Source organism: Apiospora aurea (assembly GCF_038362705.1).
Source record: "Apiospora aurea strain CBS 24483 chromosome Unknown utg000001l_segment0_segment0, whole genome shotgun sequence".
Classification (NCBI taxonomy): domain Eukaryota; kingdom Fungi; phylum Ascomycota; class Sordariomycetes; order Amphisphaeriales; family Apiosporaceae; genus Apiospora; species Apiospora aurea.
In genome coordinates this window covers 1,182,049-1,200,456 of record NW_027117388.1, presented here as the reverse complement: position 1 = coordinate 1,200,456, position 18,408 = coordinate 1,182,049, and the positions used below count along the sequence as shown (strand labels likewise).

Below are 18,408 nucleotides of genomic sequence, written 5' to 3'. Positions count from 1 at the left end.
CATTTAATCGTTTTTACCCAGTTGGTATGTGGGGGATGCTCGCTGTGCAATACGCCTCTAGCCGTGGTTCGGTTACCCACCATTATCGCCCAAGAGGTGGGCATACTAGTATGCTGATAACTGGCTGGTTCATCAAGGCGCTTTGGCGGAGTGGTTAACGCGATGCCCTGCTATGTGGTCTCTCGAGATACATAGGTTAGGCATTTCCTTCGGGAGCGCAGGTTCGAATCCTGCAGGCGTCGAAATTTTCTCTTTTTGCACCCAGTACATCTTTTTGAGGATCACTTCATAGACTACAGCATATGTATAGTATATGGAATACACTGGTTTATTTGATTTCTGTTCTATTGCGCTATGGGTATGCTTTTGAGATGCCACGTACCAGCTGCGGGTTCCACATATTGCAACAGGAGCCATTAGACCTTTACGCCCCTCGTCGGTATACTAACATTTCGCAAACTTGGCAAAGAAGTAGGGTGCATCAAATCAGTTTGTTCATGTTACATCATTATTGCCTGTCTCGTCTACCTAGCATGAAAGCCACGGCTCTTCCTCGAGGTCCTCCAGCGCCCGGCGTGGTCCATCTGCATCGTGACGGACAGCATGCCCATGCCATCTATCACGGCATTCAACGACTCGTCCCCGCACAAAGCCTGCCGAGCCTGCGTGCCTCGATTGGCCACGTTGCTTCCTCCCCTCCGAGCTGATGATGTCGATTCTACTCTAGATGCATTGCTGCCAGTGGTATGATACGCCCGACCTCCCGAATTGGGTTGCCTGGGCGTCGAGATAGTTGCTGGTGTATAGTGGTGTGGTGAAGACAGGGTGGTTGTCAGTGATGATGATGGAGACACTGCGCGTCGTTGACTGCCCGCGGCTGGTGGTCCGGACCTGATGGGAGAGCGCATGGCCATGCCTTCGGGAGGGACAGGACGCGCCGTATCTCGTCAACCCATCATCATGCCCCCCTTGTCCGCGTCGAAGACGAAGAGGTCTCTGCATTGGTGCGTGGCATCCACTACCGCCTGGGCCACCTTGAAGTCTGAATAGAGGTGCACACATATTAGAACATGTGTATATCGCAGGGCAAGTATATACGAGAAGCACTACTCACCAACATTGTTGCCCAGGTCAACGGAGCTCATGGCCTTGATGGAGAGGTCGGGGAGCACCTTGCCGATGATCTGCGCAGCGTTGCCGTTCACCAGATGGGCATCCTGAAGAAAAAGGTACAATTAGCCGTCTGCTCCGATTCTTGCTAGAGTCTTTCCGAAAAGAAACGATTCCTCCCATGCGCAAATGGGCACCTCGCCCGATGAGGCAGGGCGTGCACCAGTAGATGAAGAAAGGCAACCTCTTCAACATCCGACTTTAATAGACTTACTCGGTTCAGGTTGGCTGTGATTTGACCATCGGCATCAATGACAGCCGTGTCGCCTCGCAGCTGCTGCACCTTGCCGACGACCATGACGTTCTGGCCGACGTACGAGTCGATGAGCTGGCTGGAAATGCGGGGGGTTGAGATAGACTCCATCTTGAAGATGATATGGACTTTTGAGTATCAATCAAAACAGTGAAATGATGGATGTTGCAGTACGACTTCGGCTGAAATTCCTGATGAACCAGTTTCAGTGAATTGGGTTGGACGCTTCGTTGGCGGATCGTGGGGTTAGATTTGACAATGAAGAGAGGCGCGTCTTCAGGCACCCGCCCTGAATCCCATTGAAATCAGAGGGTTTAGCGCGTAAAACGCGCCCGCGGGGTCACCTGACAGAGGTTTACCACTTAACAGAACAGCGACTACCATCCCAAGATATTCCCCAGTTGCCCCTATCTCCTGCCAATACGTTCTTGCAAGTTCTTGATATGCAAGGTGGTACTTTTCATCTTCGTTGCTTTGTAATTAATGGATGTGTGACATACGACCTCGCATACAGAGAAGACGCTGGAGGTGCAACCTTTCCGTTACAACTTTCAATGAAAGCTAGGTAGACTCTGCCCACGAATGAGAGCAACTAGTAGCCTCATAGCGCTGAATGCAACGCTTCAGCTCCATCGAAAGTGGTATGTTGCTTTTGATTCTTGCCATCCCGACGATTCTCATCATCTGATGGGCTTCCATGGTAAATAAGCAATCATCCATTTGAAATTGTCCTATACGCGGGCATTGTCCAATCATAACCTAGATATGCTACCCATGACGTCCGCGTCGATTTTGATAAGATAACAGGCAGCGACAGCAAGAATGATTTCGCGTGTTAAGGGAGACAGTAGAACACCGAAGCCCCCGATATTGACCAAGACCAGTCAGTCCCATTGCATGCTACATACCTACAAGCTATCGCGGCTCTTGGGCAAAAAGCTGACCAGGTAGCGAGGAACATCATTAAATCACTGCTAGGTCATCTGCCGTGTTTGGAGGCCATGGCCTGGCCGTAGGCTCAGAAGGAATGGGGTCTCCTATCGCGACAGCTGCCGAGACTCACCCCGGAGCTCACGCCAATGATTTACATACAGGGAGAGGAAGGCGGTTGGAAAGCGGCACGGCGGCTTCTCCGTACCACTTTCGCCACCAGATGCTCTGCTTTGGAGTTAGTGAGCACCTCATCGAGGCTTTGCAGGGCAGAGTGTTACCACTATGCATATGGGGAGTCCGAACATGGAATTTTCGAATGCGAATCTCGCAATCCGGGTGCGAAGGTATCGGGATCGAACAACATGCTGTTCTACGTTGTGGATGTCTCTGTCTGTCTGTCAGCTGATCTACATACTGTACCAGATACCCATCTCCCCGTATATGGCAAAATGAGACCCCTGGGTTTTGATGGGGGTGTGGCTTGTCACTGCACAGCCACGGGTTTGAAGCCACAGTTGGTGCATGAGGAGAAGGGCAACTCTGTTCCTCATTCGCTGGAGGAACGAACGGGAGGCGAAAACCCAATGAGACGGCCAGATGGCCGACATATCGAGAAGTTTTGACGGCCGATCAGGTACGCCGTGACTGTCGATCTCGCACAAGACCGATTGAACGCTAGAAAACAGCCAGAACGGCTAGAACGAAAGGGCCAGAGGGCGGTGCTTCCACCAGAACCCAGAGGAAAAGTAGAGACCCCTTATAGGGCAGCCAATCAGTATGCCGGGGCAATTCCCAAAACAGAAAGCAAGCACGCCCCAAGCCTGTCAGACGACTGGCTGAGCCATGGTCGTTCTCACACAACGATATCATGTTTCTCTTTAGTTAGCACTCCAAGAACGCAGGTTGCTTCATGTTACCTGCGATGGCGAATTCTCAACATGGCTGAGGACTGGCACACATAACACACTTTACCTTGCTGCAGTAGTCGGCAGACCGAGATCCTCTCGGACCAGACTCCGGTCGTTCCTGGGCCACTGAGAGGAAGACAGCAACCCAGTCTGATAGTTCCTGCGGGAGGCTGATTTCGTGTCTTGGTAGACCCTTGTCGGCTATTCCTTCGTCAAGGCCCGTTACTTTCATGGTAAAGGTCCAATTAAGCTGCTGAATGGGCATTCCCAAAGTCAAACCCATGCATACACACACCATCAGCACCCTGCATGCCCGGGGGCTCCCAGCTTGTTGCTTCGCTGACAGTTGTCTGCGCCTCCGTCGTGGATTTCGCTTTCGGCGTACCTTAAAGCTAATGCAGGCGGACCGCAATCTTGTCTGAAGTAAGTTGCTGGGGCCTCCAGGTAGAAGCACTCCCAATGGATATCCCGGGACTTGCTGTGCAAGACCCCATAACAGGGAAGTGGCTGGAGTTCGACTAGATCCATAAGGCCGGTCCGGGGCCAATGAACGTTGCATCTTCCTGACAGTTGAACCTCTCAGTCGTGCTCTTGGCTATACGTGAGGCTGATTTTCTCTAGGCAGGTAAGGCCTGTGTTTCCCATTATATCATGTCCATATCTTCCGTCCCCCCCTGGCGTGGCCAATTCCCTGTGGTTCCAGATGTGTAGGCGTTGTATCGTTCAGCCCCGGTAACTGTCTCTTGCCTACACACTGGTTAGCTGTGAAGGTAACGTGCCAGCTCGCTTCCTACACACATTCACACTTTTGGTCTGCAGCTTCTCGCACCACTCTGCATCTTGAACTTGCTTCTAATAGTTTTCCCGTGCCAGGTTGCTCTCAATTTCAACTCTACATCAATCGTTCTGACGCATTTGTCTCGAGGAATACACCAGAGGTGTTGAGTCCAGCTTGAAAGCAGTACCGATTAGTCGACAAGAGCGTGTAACCGCCTGGGACTGCAATATACTTAAGCCCTCCCGACAGAAGCTCGAAGCTCGAAGCTCGAATCGTGGTCGCCCCCAATGTAACCATTTTCAACTCACAGCGAACGACGACCGAACTCAAAGGATATCTTCGGAACCTAAACAAGAACTGGAGGGCGAAAGAGCCGGGTAGTCGCGGGAATACAAATATTTGCCGAAGCTGCGCGGTCAGGGACCGAACCGTTGCTGCAAGTTTACGCCGTACCTCCCTACCTGCCCGATGCATACTTGCTAAATCGGCAGGACAGGGTTAGGCCGCTAAGGGGTGCGTTCATTGATACCGTCTTGCCCACCCTTCCCCCGCCTAGATGCTAACACGCCGTCTCTTTCATGGGTGTAAGAAAAGTCCGAAGTGAGGCATCGAAGAAAGTGTTCTGTTGTACTCCTCAACACTTGCTATCGTTCTCGAGCAAAGCGGGTCGTCAATACTTGTCACCCAAGTAGCAAGGCTGCCAACCAAACCTTGGGTGGCATATTCTTCGTCAACAACTGTGAAGGCAGTTGAGGTCACAACCACAAATTACAGGCTGTGTCCATCGACTTTCGGATATCACGCCGCCCCAGAGATGGAGGAATCTTCGCAGCTTTTCAGCTACAGCATCGACAATGACAGCGACGGAGAGTACCATGTGCCCGATGACTCAGGAGCTGGTGCCCATGATTACGACCAGTACTTTCCGTCAACGACGTTCCCACCATTGGAGGATTTCAAGGTCCCGATACGCCCTCATGCCAGTCCCATTCAGCCATCGGTCGGTTCCTTGTCATCCGGGTCAACCCATGCGCACCCGCAGTCAGGAGTAAATATGCATACCTGGACTTCCACAAACCAGGGCCAAGGCAGGCAACTCCAAGTACCATCAACATATGGGACCACACTCGAATCCCCGGGGCTGTCCAGTGGTTCATCGACCACTCCGGACACCAGGCAATCTCAAGCCATCACACCAGATAACAGACCAGGGTCCAGAAATGTGTCGATACAACCGAAGATAGATTCGGTGTTTCCGCCACCTCTCCCGCCAGGCCCAATCCTACCACCCAGAAAAAGGCGGCCGCGGAAACCAAAGCCAAAACCACAGCTCACTGTGGAAGAGGAAGAGGCGAAGAAGAACAAGACGCTGGAAAGAAACCGCGTCGCCGCAAGCAAGTGCCGAGAAAAGAAGAAGGATTGGACGAAGGATTTGGAAGAAACAAAAATTGGGTTAGAAAGCCAGAACGCTCATCTGCACATGGAATACTCAACACTGGTGAACGAGGTTAGCGAAATCAGGGCTCAACTCATGACCCACGCGGATTGTCATGATGCAAACATCGACAAGTGGTTCGAAAACGAAGCCAAGCGTTTTGTGCTTGGTGCTGGCGAGAGGTACGACGCCATGTTAGGTGCTGCTCCAGGGCCATCTTCGTCGAACTTGGATCCGGCACCGGGCAGTGTGTCCGTCCCAGCGTATGAAGCAACTGGCAGCAGCAGCCATTTCGACCCTTCGACATACCAAACGAGTCTATCGCAACCACAGAGTACAGCGATGCCTAGCTCGCCAGTATTCTTTCAGAACAATGTGTCGTCGGCTTCTGAATTCCAGTCCAACCCCAATGATGACTTTGCCGTTCATATAACACGACAAACAAGTGTACCTCTTCCACAGGTTGCACTTAACCAAGGCTCTCCAAGCCTCCAAGGCACTCTCTCGAACGACCCCGGCGGTGAATATCTGACGGATGCCGATTTCTCGTACGGAGCTTTTCAAGCAATGCAAGAAGACGTCCCGGAAAATGAAAACGACCTGGGTTTTTCGCATGGTGTCATCTGAGATGCTGTGCCATGAGTGAAGAATGTAACAGGTCGCAATACTTTCCTCATCCCAAGCCCAGATGAGACTTCGTTGGCGATGAGCAAGACCATTACCAGTCATGTAGATTTCTTTCCTTGCTTTATGAACTATACCCATGGCACACGGGAGTTTGTTGGCTTTACCTGTTATTATAACGGCCGAGATGATGAATGATAGATGCATTTACAAATTTTACGCCGGCCTATGCGGAGGCAGCATTCAGAGAGTGAAGATGAGACGTGAGGTAGAAGAGGTAATTCCCTGTCGTCTTGACTTTAGTGACCTAGCCATGTGCAACAGGTACACCAGTAGCAATGCGTTTGCTTGCTGGGCGGTCAGTCATAGATCCCTGTCAAGCAGATATAAGGAGAGTGACCCCCAGAAGTATGGAGGTCAGAGAAAGACCCAGAGCCTTCCAGATTTGGATCCTCAGTTTTCGGGCATGCAGGTTGTTGATAATGGCAGGCACGTTCAAGCAGGGACGAAGGGGAAAGCTACATCCCACCCAAAATAACCCAGGTGGTTTTGGTCCCCAGGTATTGTGGGCCACTGTAAGACGACCGGTTGGTAGCAAATGTGAAAGCATATGTTTGTTGTGATGTCTGATATCCAAGGTAGTCCACAAACTTCTGAATTATATCATCATGAGGTAGACAGACTGGTGTTACGTTCAAAGCAATAATTTGCGACCGGGAGACCGTATGATAGAGTTCGAGAAGTTCGCCTTACGTCATTACTATGATCTTAATTCAGACGACCACCACGGCTGGGGGCAGAGACGCGCTGTACACCAACGTGAAGGCAGACGGCAAACGCAGATGCTGTGTGGATCGAACGTATGGACCAGTATCTGACTTTATGAGTGATACATTTCACCATACTCTATAGCATATAAAGTTTTCTTCAGGCGTTCGTATTGGTATGTATTAATTCATAACTTCAATCCTAGCCCGGACTATCGGGCAAAACTTGGCATGCTAATCGTATGCCACCCAATCATGCCCCCCAACCCAAGCCCGAGCGACTACCGTGATACCCACTCGTGTATCGACTCAGACGTATAGAGTAAGTTGTGGTATCCCTTTGCCATCCTTGAAACGCCCTTACGCCAGTACAAGAATCCCTTTTTGACATGCCTACTGTCAAACTACCGTCCTCTCCCATCGCCTACTACAACCAAGCACTTCTGCGCTCGGTTGCACCAGCTCGGCCCCCTTTCATGAGTCGATGACCTGCCCATCCGGTCCCTTCTTGCTCCTATGCTGCTCCCGCACGAACTCTTCAATGTTTACATCGTGGTGTGGGCGTTCGGGAGGACCCGGGGTGTGTCCGGGCTCCGGGCTCTTTTCTTCAGCCTCCTTTTTCTCTGTCCCCAGGACCTTAGCCACAGCAGGGACGTAGTCGGTCACTGCCGTTCAGTTCAGCAATTGCCTCTCAGTGAAGTTCACCGTTGATGAGATGTGGCTGTCGTCTTACCTTTCTCAAGAAGCGTGGGCTCTTCCTTTCCTGCATCTGGATGCCGAGCCTCGAATGCCTTCTTATCGAGGATTTCTTTGTAGTCTTCTGATGAGCTTCTGACTTGGCCATCGGCCGCTCGAGAGGACATTGTAAGTAATCGAGATGGGGTGGTTATTCGGCTAGATGTGGTGTTTTGGTAGGTGGGTAATGAGAATGATATGGCAATGAAGCTGAACGAACCGCTCGGTGTAACACGGGAATATGCCTGTTGATGACCATACAACACGTTGTAAGACTCACGAGGGAAGGGGGGGAAACACTCGAGAAACAGTTTAGCATATATCTATTGTAAGTCAATCTAGCCCTTCGCTTATGTTTGCTTGTTTTCAGCTCACTGGACCACGATACGTATGCCTGCCCAGCATATGAGGTCAATCCAAGGCAGGCCAAGCCAGGGCAACGTCGACCCCCTGGCACCTGGCGTGGAGGGTGCTGCCCGTTGTTTGATTGGCATTCGATTGGCATCGGATTGGCATATAACTGGAACTCGCAGCTGAGAATCCAAGGCAAGGCAGATGCAGCGAAAACCTAAAAAGCCACAAGGCTGGCAGCCAGCGTCTGGATATAGAGGGGTTACGTCATACCCCTTGCCGTAATGCCGAGTTGCTCGAGATCTGCGGGATGCCGCTGGCCTGCGGAATAAAAAGACTTGGCGGTGGAACCTCTGGAATTGCTGGTTGACTCGCGGCCTCGGTGTTCTTACTCAGATCGTCTAGGCCAGACTGGCCCGCCAGTCCCACACACCCGACATTGGGACAGAAGATTGGGACAGTAATGCGTGCATGTAAGACGATAAGATAAACTATTTTCAGACAGCGCCGTCCAGTTGCCCCTCCATCAAATGTTTAGTTGCCAGCGCAAGGCGGGACCGGAGTGGCATGATTTCGATCCAACATGCGACATCTTTTCTGACACGAATCCGAAATAGAGGCCTTTTTTTTTTTTTTTTTTTTTTTTTTTTTTTTTTTTTTGATAAAACTTTTAACTGCTCACCTGCGATAGACCACATCTGACTGATAGATCATTGCCGCCCCTCACACTCTCTTGTCGTTTCTTCTCCTCGTTCCTCGCGATCCGAACTGTACATACTGATCCACCCACCCGCATCGCAACCATGGCGCCCATCCCCATCACCATCGTGACCGGCTTCCTGGGCTCGGGCAAGACCACGCTGATCCTGAACCTGGTGCCGCAGCTGCGCGCCGCGAACCCGTCGTACCGCCTGGCCCTGCTGAAGAACGAGTTCGGCGACGTCGCCATCGACAGCCAGCTGGCCTCGTCGTCGGCCATCTCGGGCGTGCAGGAGATGCTCAACGGCTGCATCTGCTGCAACCTGGTGGGCGACCTGTCGAAAGCCCTGGAAGAGCTGTGCGGCGGCGACTCGCCGCCCGACCGCGTCATCATCGAGACCTCCGGATCCGCCTTCCCCGCGACCCTGGCCATGGAGGTGAACCGCCTCGCGCGCGTGACGGGCGGCGCCTACGCCCTCGACGGCGTCATCCATGTGATCGATGTCGAGAACTGGCAGGGCTACGAGGACACGAGCTACACGGCCAAGGTCCAGGCCCGCTACACGGACCTCATGGTCTACAACAAGTGGGAGCTCTGCGACGAGCGCCGCTTCGACCAGGTGCGCGACCTGGCCGACGAGATCGGCGGCGCCGTCCACGGCGGCATGGAGGTCGATATCGCCTGGGTCAAGAGCGACAAGGGCCGCGTGCCCACCGACATCATCTTCGGCGTCGACCGCGCCCTCGCGCAGACGCTCGACGACGAGAACTTCACCAACGTCAAGCCGCATTCCCATGGAGACGGCGACAGCCACGCCGACCACACCCACGACCACCAGACCGAGGTCGAGGTCCTGTCCGTGACCCTCAAGGGGCCCAACAAGGACGCGGCCGTGGACTCGGCCAAGCTCATGGCGTTGCTCAAGGCGGCGCCCAAAGAAGAGGTGTACCGGATCAAGTCGGTCCTGACCGCATCCTCGACGGTACGGGGCTCACAAGATGACGAGTCGGCTCCCACGCCGCCGCACCCGTCCGCCCGCTACATCCTCAACTGGGCTTTTGGACGCTGGACGTTCACGCCGATCCCGGTCGAGGTCCAGGAACACGCCTCCAGCGACGATACTACACTACGGATGACCCTGATTTTGGCGAGATACCAAAGCAACATGTGGAAGAAGAAGCTTGAAACTGGCGATTTCTTACAACTCGCAGACGGCGTAAAGGGAGAGTTGACGGTGAAGAAGGTTGTTTAAGAGCTTAGAACCTAGAGCCTAGATCTACATGGAATTAGACGGAGTGTAGGAGCATAGAGGATACCCAGGGAACGACGCATAGAGTAGACACATGTCGGAGTACATGAAAAAAGCCGCATCAAATTGATCTTTTAAATATCTATATTTCTCCTGGTATCATCATCAAGTGATCTTGCTCCCCATAACGCCTCGCAATGCAGTGAAAAACACCCAGACATGAATAACCTGTGAACCTAGACAAGCATCTGCCCCCGTAATTTAGTCGGTTCTCTGCTTTTTGTTGAAGGCAAACCCACCAAACCCCGAGCCCGGGCGCTTCTTGTTGTTTTTCTCCATTTCCTCCTTCATGATGCGTTCAGCTTCACTCATCTTTTTGGGCTGTTGAAACGGCGAGGGCTTTTTCGAGCCCCCAGAGAGAGCGTTCTTCTTGGCAGCCGCAAACACGTTCTTTGGCTGGGGTTTCGCAGCCATCTTCAACGAAACAGAGGCGGCTGCGGTTGCGGCCGACGCAGGAGCTTCTGGCGTAGATTTCTCCTCGGCATTTGGCTCCGCCGGGCCTGCGTCTGTGGGTTTAAAAACCTCGTCTGGGGAGCCTGGTAACCCCTTATCCGGACTGGGTTCCTTTGCGGGCTCTGCAGGTGCCGCGGGTTTGGCGCCAAACGACAACTTGATCTTTTCGCCCTCGTCCCGTTTCAGAACCCGACCCTCGGCGGGCTCATCGGCAGCAGCTGCCTCGGGATCGACGCCGCCTCTTGCCGCGGCCTCCTTGTTCGCGCGCTTGATCTGCTCTTTAATCATACGCTGTTCTCGCTCCTCGTCACCCTTGTCCTGCATCTCCTTCTTCTTGATAGCCTCGCGGCGGCGCATGGCCTCGGGCGAGTCGTCGATCCAAGCCACGAAAATACCCTTGCCGTCCTCCTTCTCCTCGACGCGGCAAATGCCCTCGCGGCCGAGGTGCTTGGCGAACTCGGTCAGAGAGGGCCATTTCGTGGCGTTCATGTGGATGTGCTCCTTGTTGGCGATGTAGGACTGGTAGAACTGGTTGATCTGGACGGCCTTCTCGCCGTGGCTCGTCCGGAGGAGCTGCAGGAAGTCGCGCTGGAATTGCCGGCTGTAGTCGTTGATGAACTTCTTCGAGTCCTCGCCCACCACCAGCATCTGGCGCACGTGCGACTCGCTCTGCGTGTGCATCTTGAAGCCATTGTCGTCGAAGCACTGCTTCTCGCAGACCTGGCAGTACCACCGCAGGCGCTGCAGGCCCTTGCGCCGCATCTGATTGCTCAGGTGCTTGGCCGAGCCGACCTCTGCTTTACCCATTATGGCGGATGTGTGTGTGATCTGGTGATTCGGGGGGGCTCTGGGTATTTTGGGCGTCTCTTGGATGGGATGCAGGCGGCGATAGTTGGCCTCGAATGTTTGTGGGGGAAGGTTTCGCGAAATCAACGAGACTGCAAGCCCGTGCTGGATGACGGTGGCGTCAAAAGGACCGGCAGAATCAAGCTGGGTGAATCGGGATATCATGCGAGCTTGCGAGCATGGTATTCCGACCATGGGTACGTACTCGGCTAGCGTGTCTTAGCGTAGGTTTCTGGTGGGCTATACCGCCACCACCACACCAGCTACATGCGCCACCCTATATCCTGCCACATCTTAGATGGACCGGTTGGACCAGATAATTCTTAGGTGACAGTCGAACGGCTATCTCCATAACCCCCGGCTGCCTGGAGCTCTACCTCTGGGGAAAATTCAAAATAAAAAGTTAAAATAGCAGAAACGGTCTTTCGCAATATTTGTCCAAGGTTGAACCACCAAATCTTCCCCTTTATCCAAACCAAATCTACGCTCAGTCCTTTGGCGCGTGGCTATTCCAGCGTATGCAGATAAAAACAGTAGATCCATTCCGACGGCAAGCTAGAACCTGGGGATCCCTGTACGTTGAGCCCAATTAAAATGGGCCATGGCTTTTCCATGATCCATCTGCATGCTACCTGTCAATCCGCATACAGTCTACACAACTCGGCATATGTCGAATACTCCTTTGTAAAGGGTCAATATTTCGATGATCAATATGTATAATGGTCTCAGATGGACGGTGATACCAGTTTCTGGGCTCCCTTATATGGTGAGGCTACGCCGTAGTCCACCATCTCAGTTCTTGTAATCGGAAATCGTGAGCAACACCAAAATTTTACTGTATTGCGAAAAGCACAACCTTTGCTTTTTGAAGCAACCTGACCGTTCTCCGAAACGCCGTACATGCCACTGAAAAGTACGAGCCATGCAAATTTATAAAATTCCGTCATCGTCAACCATGTCATCCGTCTCCTCGGCAGGAGGAGCGACAGTCTTGGCATCAGCCGCTGCGGCGTCGCCCATCTCGTCGTCCAATTCCGGCACTTTCGCATCTGCTTCGTCGTCATCGTCCTCGGCTTCGTCTTCCAGACCGGCGAAGGGGTTGTCCTTGGGGACCTCCTTGTTGATCTCGTCCCAGGTCTTGCGCCGAGTCTGAATCGTGCGGGCGCGCCCTTTGCTTGTGGCGACCTTCTTCTGTGTGCGCTCCATAATGGCCATGGCCCGGTCCTGGGCCTCCTCCCGTCGCTTTGCGGCCTTGGAGCTCAGCGGCCTGGCCTTCTGAGCCTTCTTGCTTACACCTGCGCCATGGTGTATCGCGAGCACCGACGGGCGGTGGTCAACCGAGCTGGCGGGTGCCTTGACGTTTTTCAGCGATTTGTCGGTGTCGATACCAGGGGAGGTGGCTCTCCTCGCCTCGCGCGAACGCTTCGACGGCGCTGGAACAGTTGGTCAGTTTGTAGGCCTTTGATCGCAAAGGGAGGGAATTGACAAACCCTTAGCCTTCTTTGAAACTCCAGGTTTGGCCATTTTTCTCAGTTTAGTGGTATCGCTTGGTACTGTTGTTGTCTGAGAGGAATTCTGCAGGTGATTTCGGCCCTGCACCGCCTTTGGGGAATTGCCCGCCTAAACAAAAGTTTGGAACTTTTTGGCCCCTCGTTCACTGATAACAATAGCGATAAGCATCCCTGCTAGGCTGGTGCAATTGGCACCTAAAATACGCACAATGCAGCTGTGGGGGGTGCCTGTCAACCATTCACCATTGACCATCAATTTAGCTTCCTCTGTAAACTAGGGCGCCCAGGTTCATGTCATTCGCCCGTTCTGTGTCCCAATGCATTGTTTGAATCATGTAGCTTGAATAAAGTATCTAGAGATCAGATCTTTGGTGGTTCAATAGAAGCGTCATCATTCTGGGCCTTGAAATCTTGGTAATCGTGGACCGTCTTCACTCCATGGTGCTCTCGTGCTCAGACTGGCCGACTGGCCCAATGACCGGCTTGACAAGGATTGTGCCCTTGAAAATTACTACTAGAGACAATGCGCGCAGCAGTGCTGATGATACGCAGGCCGGAACTGCCTGCATTTGGATTTATTACTCACTACCAGAAACAACAAACAAACGCTCTCCACTCCAACTAGCCCTCTCCCCCATCTTTAACCTGGCGCGAATTTTTTCGATTTTGTTCTTCCTGTGCTTTCTTCAGACTTTATGTTTGCCGATTACCAGGTAATCCAGAGCCAACTTGGGATGTTCCCGGGCTGCTGCGAAAGCTATGGCTAATAGTCTCTTGATGGATCCGTCGACCGTATGACACGCATCTCCGAAACCAGACCCAGGACACACTATTTTCGGGGATCGATTTCCACCCACGAACTTCAAGATGAGCTCCTTGCATCAGTTCAAGCCCGCAACTCGCCCTGACGACTTCCCACCCCGAATATCCATACCAGACGTCATCCAAGAGCGTCTACAACAGCCCACTGTAATCATTACAGTTGCCATCATCGCCTTCGCTCTGTTCTACCAATCGCTTCATTCTTCGCCCTTTTCCACGAGACGTCACCCTGTCATGGCACTCTGGGACATCATTGTCACCATCACTCCTGCTTCACTTCTATACGCCGTCGACGACTGGCTGGATCCACCCATGCTGTCCTACACTAAAGTCGCGCGAAATTCCCGGCCCACAACCCATGCGGCCAAGAGCGAAGCTCTCCAGAAGCTTTTGGGAATGAACCCGGCGGGAGGGATTATGCACTCGGTGGCGACTGCGGGCAGGAAGGGCCTCTCGACTCTGTCCAGTAGTACTGTCAAGAAACGCCATACATATCCGCCAGCGGGCTTGGGGAACCTCGACAACTCATGCTTTCAAAATAGCATTTTACAGGGCCTTACGTCCTTGGAATCCTTGCCGAAATATTTGGAAGCGGCTGTCCCACAAAACGCGAAAGGAGATACGGTCGAAGGGTCAGCTAGCACATTGCTGAGCCTGCTCGCCCAGTTACGGGACCCCGAGAACAATGGCAATACGCTCTGGACACCTAAGAAGTTGAAGTCACTCGACACGTGGCAACAGCAGGATGCGCAAGAGTATTTTTCAAAACTGCTCGACGAAGTCGACAAGGAAGTCTCCAAAACGACCAAGGCTTCTTGTAAGTCGGCGGGACTGGAGTCGACGGGATTGAGGGACGACGGAGAATCGAGTCAACACAGCGATGACAGCAGTTACCAGACTTCTTCGACCATTTCCAAGCTAGGATCAGAGGGCAACGTGTCAAATCCATTGGAAGGCTTGACCGCTCAACGGGTCGCTTGCACCCAGTGCGGTTATGCTGAAGGTCTATCACTCATTCCCTTCAACTGCCTCACCCTCAACCTTGGAGTGGACAGCAGCCAACACGACATATATGAGAGACTAGATGCGTATACGCATCTCGAATCCATCGATGGCGTTCAATGTGCGAAATGTAGTCTCCTCAAATTCAAGCTGTTATTGGAAGTACTAGTAGCACGAGGTCAAGCAGATGGCATGTCCGATGAGGTACTGGCGGACCCGAGGTCACGACTAGAGGCTGCAAACTTGGCCCTCGAAGATGAAACCTTTGACGAGGAAACCCTGAGAAACAAGTGTAAAATCAACGACCAGCATCGAGCCAGTTCGACGAAGACGAAGCAAGCGGCCATTGCACGAGCGCCCCGAAGCCTGGCCATCCATATCAACCGGTCTGTGTTCGACGAGCGCACTGGCGCCATGTCCAAGAACTTTGCCACAGTTAAGTTTCCAGAGACGCTTGACCTGGGCCCGTGGTGTCTAGGGAGTGCTGGCAGCGAGGACGAGTCTGCAAATATCATAATCCCGGATAGCCAGGAGATGCCTGCTAAGGCTCTATCTGAGGAGGAGCAGTGGATCTTGGATCCAAAGAAGTCGATGGTAGCAGGCGAATTACAACCATCTAAGATAACCGGACCTATATATGAGCTGAGGGCTGTCATCACACACCAAGGTCGCCATGATGACGGCCACTACGTTTGTTATCGAAAACACTGGCGCCAGCCAAGCCCGGGATCGGAAACGTCGGACGACGAGAAAACGATGGTTGGCGAAGAGACTGGTGGCAGTGGAGACAAGTGGTGGCGTCTCAGCGACGATAATGTTTATGAGGTCACTGAAGAGGCTGTCCTGGAGCAAAAGGGCGTATTCATGCTGTTCTACGACTGCGTGGATACGAGTATGACTCTCGCTAGCGAGGCCTCGTATGATGAGGAAGGATATGACGTTGCCGAGGTTGCCGAGGAGGTGTATCATGATTTGTCGGACAAGGCTGAGCTATACCAGAAAGAAGAGGCTGCTCAGTCGATGACAGGAGATACATTTGTAATGTCGTTGCTTCAGCGACCTAATGCATAGCATCCTTGGGCAGCGGCCATTTGATTTTAGAAAGGGCATAGCAGCGGCGTTTAGGAGATAGGCTATTAGGTAGCGGGATAGTCTATATTTATTACGGCCTTATATAAGTGGTTTATACACCCTTATATTAGCATTTACACTTATATATTTTTATAGTTATATATTAAAACTTTTTTAGTTTCTTTATAAAAGAATATTAATGAAAATTATATTTTTATAGTTTATTATATTTATTTTTAAATAATACGCGTTTAATTTATATTAATTTATTAATTTATTAATAACGTGGTTTATTATTACGCGACGTATATTACTTAGCGACGCACTTTAATTTAATTTTAATATAATTAAACTTTAATACGTAATACTTTTATAATTATAATGCTTAATTAATCTTAAAAAAATCGAATAGTTTTAATAATTTAAGCGATATAAAATAAACCGAATTAAATAAGTTAAAAAGTAATAATAAAAGCTTATAATATATTTAAATTAATTTTATATTATCGAATTTATAATTAAACTTTAAAACGTGAAATTTAATCGAAACGATATAAAATAAATCTAAAGTAATATAGTGCGTTAACCTGTGCGCTAGTTAATGTGGAGACCCTATACTAGCCCCACCACCTTGTTATTAAAACCGATCTACCGCATCGGCTTTAGCTCGATTTTCTTTTTCTTTTCCTCTTCGTCGTAAATTCTATTTATTTTAAGACTTATTTATAGCCCCGCCTTATAAAGACTTAATTACGTAATTATTTACGACCGCCTTTTTTATTATTTAATAGTACGATATTTTACTTAACTATCCGAATTAATTAATATTATTTTCGCCGCCGTATAATAAGGAGTAAATATTAATTAATTAACGCTAAACTTTTTAATACTTAATAACTTATTTTAATATAAACGCGTTATAACACGTAACGAAAATAACCGCGCTTTTTAAGTAGAGGTTAAGCGATATATACGTTTTAATTAAAGCGTTTTTATAAAGCTTATTAATAAATTTAAGGAATCCGATAAAAAGTTAACTTATTTTTCCCGCCGATCCTTAAACCGATATAGCTTATTAATTAACCTAAAAATCGAATAAATATAGACCGCTTAAAATAACCCCGATAACGTAGGAAACGAACAGGGTTTTTATACCCTCGCCGATTTCGAACGATTATAAAAAAAGGCCTAGTTTTTACGATATAATATTATAATCGATAATTTAAACGGCGACGATTTTTAAGCTTAGTTAAACGCTTTATTTAATCGATATACCCACGACGGTAATAAAACTACTTTTTTTTCGCCCCGTAAATTAAAATCGGAAAAATTAAGTAACTTTTTAAAAGCGGACTTATCGCTTTTAACGAGTTTAAAAAAATATATAATAATCCGAATAAACTGTTTTAAAAAGTACGCCTTATATTTTTATTAGGTTATGCCTATACGGTATAAGTATTCGATTTTTACGCTAAGGCCCGCCGGGTAGATTTTTAATTAAAATTAACCGCTATTTAGGTTAAACACTTAGCTTCGCTCCTTTTTTTCAACTATTACAATATTTATAAAAGCGAAAACCTAATAAAAAAACAGCTTAAAATTAACGGATTAAACGGTGAACTCGACTCGTTAAAAATTACTTTAAAAAAGTTAACTAAAGCTTATAACGAGGCCGTTATTACCCGGGAATAAGTAAAAGTAACTATAAATAACTTAACCACTAACCTTATAAAAATTAATATCGAATCGGCGGACCGATTAAAATAGTTATATAACGTTTAAACCGTTATTACCCGACTAATTATAAATAAACGTAATAATACTCCTTTTATAATTATTAATAATAAAGATATTCGTTATAAAAAAAATCGTAAGGTTAAGGTCGACGATTTTTATAGCGATAAAAATAAGGATAAAGTTTTTTTTAAGGTTTAATTCTATTAAATTAAAAATATACGAATTAAAAATACCGATTATTTTTTTTCGATAATTAAATATTTAGCGTTATTCGTAACTACGTAAAAGCGATATTACTCGTAAACTTTTACCTTTCCTCTGAAATTACTACCTTAATCGTATTATTACTACCGATAAGCTCCTCGATTACTTTTAAAAGCGATATTTCGATTATACCTTTCGCGAAAAAGTAAAAAAAGAGTACGATTAACTAGAAATAACTTTTTTAGCCGGTTACTAGAAGTTTTTTTTTAATTTCGTTAAATTAGCCGAAAAGAAAGAACTCTTTCGTATTTCTTAAAAGGAGAGTTTTTATAATAAACTTATGCTCCGCGTTATAATTACCACCGTTACGATATATTTCGACGAAACTATCGATTTTAACGTTTACGTTAAGCACTATAAATAAATAGTTTAAAATTTCGTAAACGCGAACGAAAAAAAAAGCGATTTAATAAGTTTTCCTTTTTATAAACGGGTAAAAATAATTCCCGTAGTAAAAATAATAAAGCTGGCACTTTTAAAACCCTTATTTCTATTAAGCCTACCTCGTAAGTAAGTATTTCCTCGATTAAGACTTACCCTCCTCTTATTACCGTTAAAAAGACTTAAAAGTTAATAAAGAAAGGACGATGTTTTAACTATTACCAGATTAGCTATCGAAAAACTAACTGCCCTTTAGAGTAATATAATACCGGAGGACGTAAGCCTGCCGATATTAACGAAATTTATTAAAAGTATAAAAGAGCGTTACTTAACCTCTTTTTTAATAACTATAAACTTA

At 49.0% G+C, this 18,408-nt stretch overlaps 7 protein-coding genes across 7 annotated transcripts; 3 read left to right on the top strand and 4 right to left on the bottom strand.

The window, feature by feature from the left end:
• Window positions 1-947: 947 nt before the first annotated feature.
• PG986_000383 (replication factor A protein 3) lies at window positions 948-1,534 on the bottom strand (the record flags this gene model as incomplete). The annotated part of the gene is made up of 3 exons (XM_066836605.1): window positions 948-1,042; window positions 1,115-1,217; window positions 1,385-1,534. 3 exons carry the CDS (start codon window positions 1,532-1,534, stop codon window positions 948-950), a joined length of 348 nt encoding a protein of 115 aa, XP_066705498.1.
• Window positions 1,535-4,856: 3,322 nt separating this feature from the next.
• Window positions 4,857-6,104, top strand: PG986_000382 (uncharacterized protein; the record flags this gene model as incomplete). Its single annotated transcript, XM_066836604.1, has 1 exon — window positions 4,857-6,104. The coding sequence occupies one exon, from the start codon at window positions 4,857-4,859 to the stop codon at window positions 6,102-6,104; it is 1,248 nt and encodes a 415-aa protein (XP_066705497.1).
• Window positions 6,105-7,342: 1,238 nt separating this feature from the next.
• PG986_000381 (uncharacterized protein) lies at window positions 7,343-7,731 on the bottom strand (the record flags this gene model as incomplete). The annotated part of the gene is made up of 2 exons (XM_066836603.1): window positions 7,343-7,533; window positions 7,602-7,731. The coding sequence occupies 2 exons, from the start codon at window positions 7,729-7,731 to the stop codon at window positions 7,343-7,345; spliced, it is 321 nt and encodes a 106-aa protein (XP_066705496.1).
• Window positions 7,732-8,757: 1,026 nt separating this feature from the next.
• On the top strand, window positions 8,758-9,906 carry PG986_000380 (uncharacterized protein; the record flags this gene model as incomplete). The annotated part of the gene is made up of 1 exon (XM_066836602.1): window positions 8,758-9,906. One exon carries the CDS (start codon window positions 8,758-8,760, stop codon window positions 9,904-9,906), a length of 1,149 nt encoding a protein of 382 aa, XP_066705495.1.
• Window positions 9,907-10,164: 258 nt separating this feature from the next.
• Window positions 10,165-11,223, bottom strand: PG986_000379 (uncharacterized protein; the record flags this gene model as incomplete). The annotated part of the gene is made up of 1 exon (XM_066836601.1): window positions 10,165-11,223. One exon carries the CDS (start codon window positions 11,221-11,223, stop codon window positions 10,165-10,167), a length of 1,059 nt encoding a protein of 352 aa, XP_066705494.1.
• Window positions 11,224-12,192: 969 nt separating this feature from the next.
• PG986_000378 (uncharacterized protein) lies at window positions 12,193-12,786 on the bottom strand (the record flags this gene model as incomplete). The annotated part of the gene is made up of 2 exons (XM_066836600.1): window positions 12,193-12,695; window positions 12,753-12,786. 2 exons carry the CDS (start codon window positions 12,784-12,786, stop codon window positions 12,193-12,195), a joined length of 537 nt encoding a protein of 178 aa, XP_066705493.1.
• An 854-nt stretch (window positions 12,787-13,640) lies between these two features.
• On the top strand, window positions 13,641-15,668 carry PG986_000377 (ubiquitin carboxyl-terminal hydrolase; the record flags this gene model as incomplete). Its single annotated transcript, XM_066836599.1, has 1 exon — window positions 13,641-15,668. One exon carries the CDS (start codon window positions 13,641-13,643, stop codon window positions 15,666-15,668), a length of 2,028 nt encoding a protein of 675 aa, XP_066705492.1.
• Window positions 15,669-18,408: the final 2,740 nt, after the last annotated feature.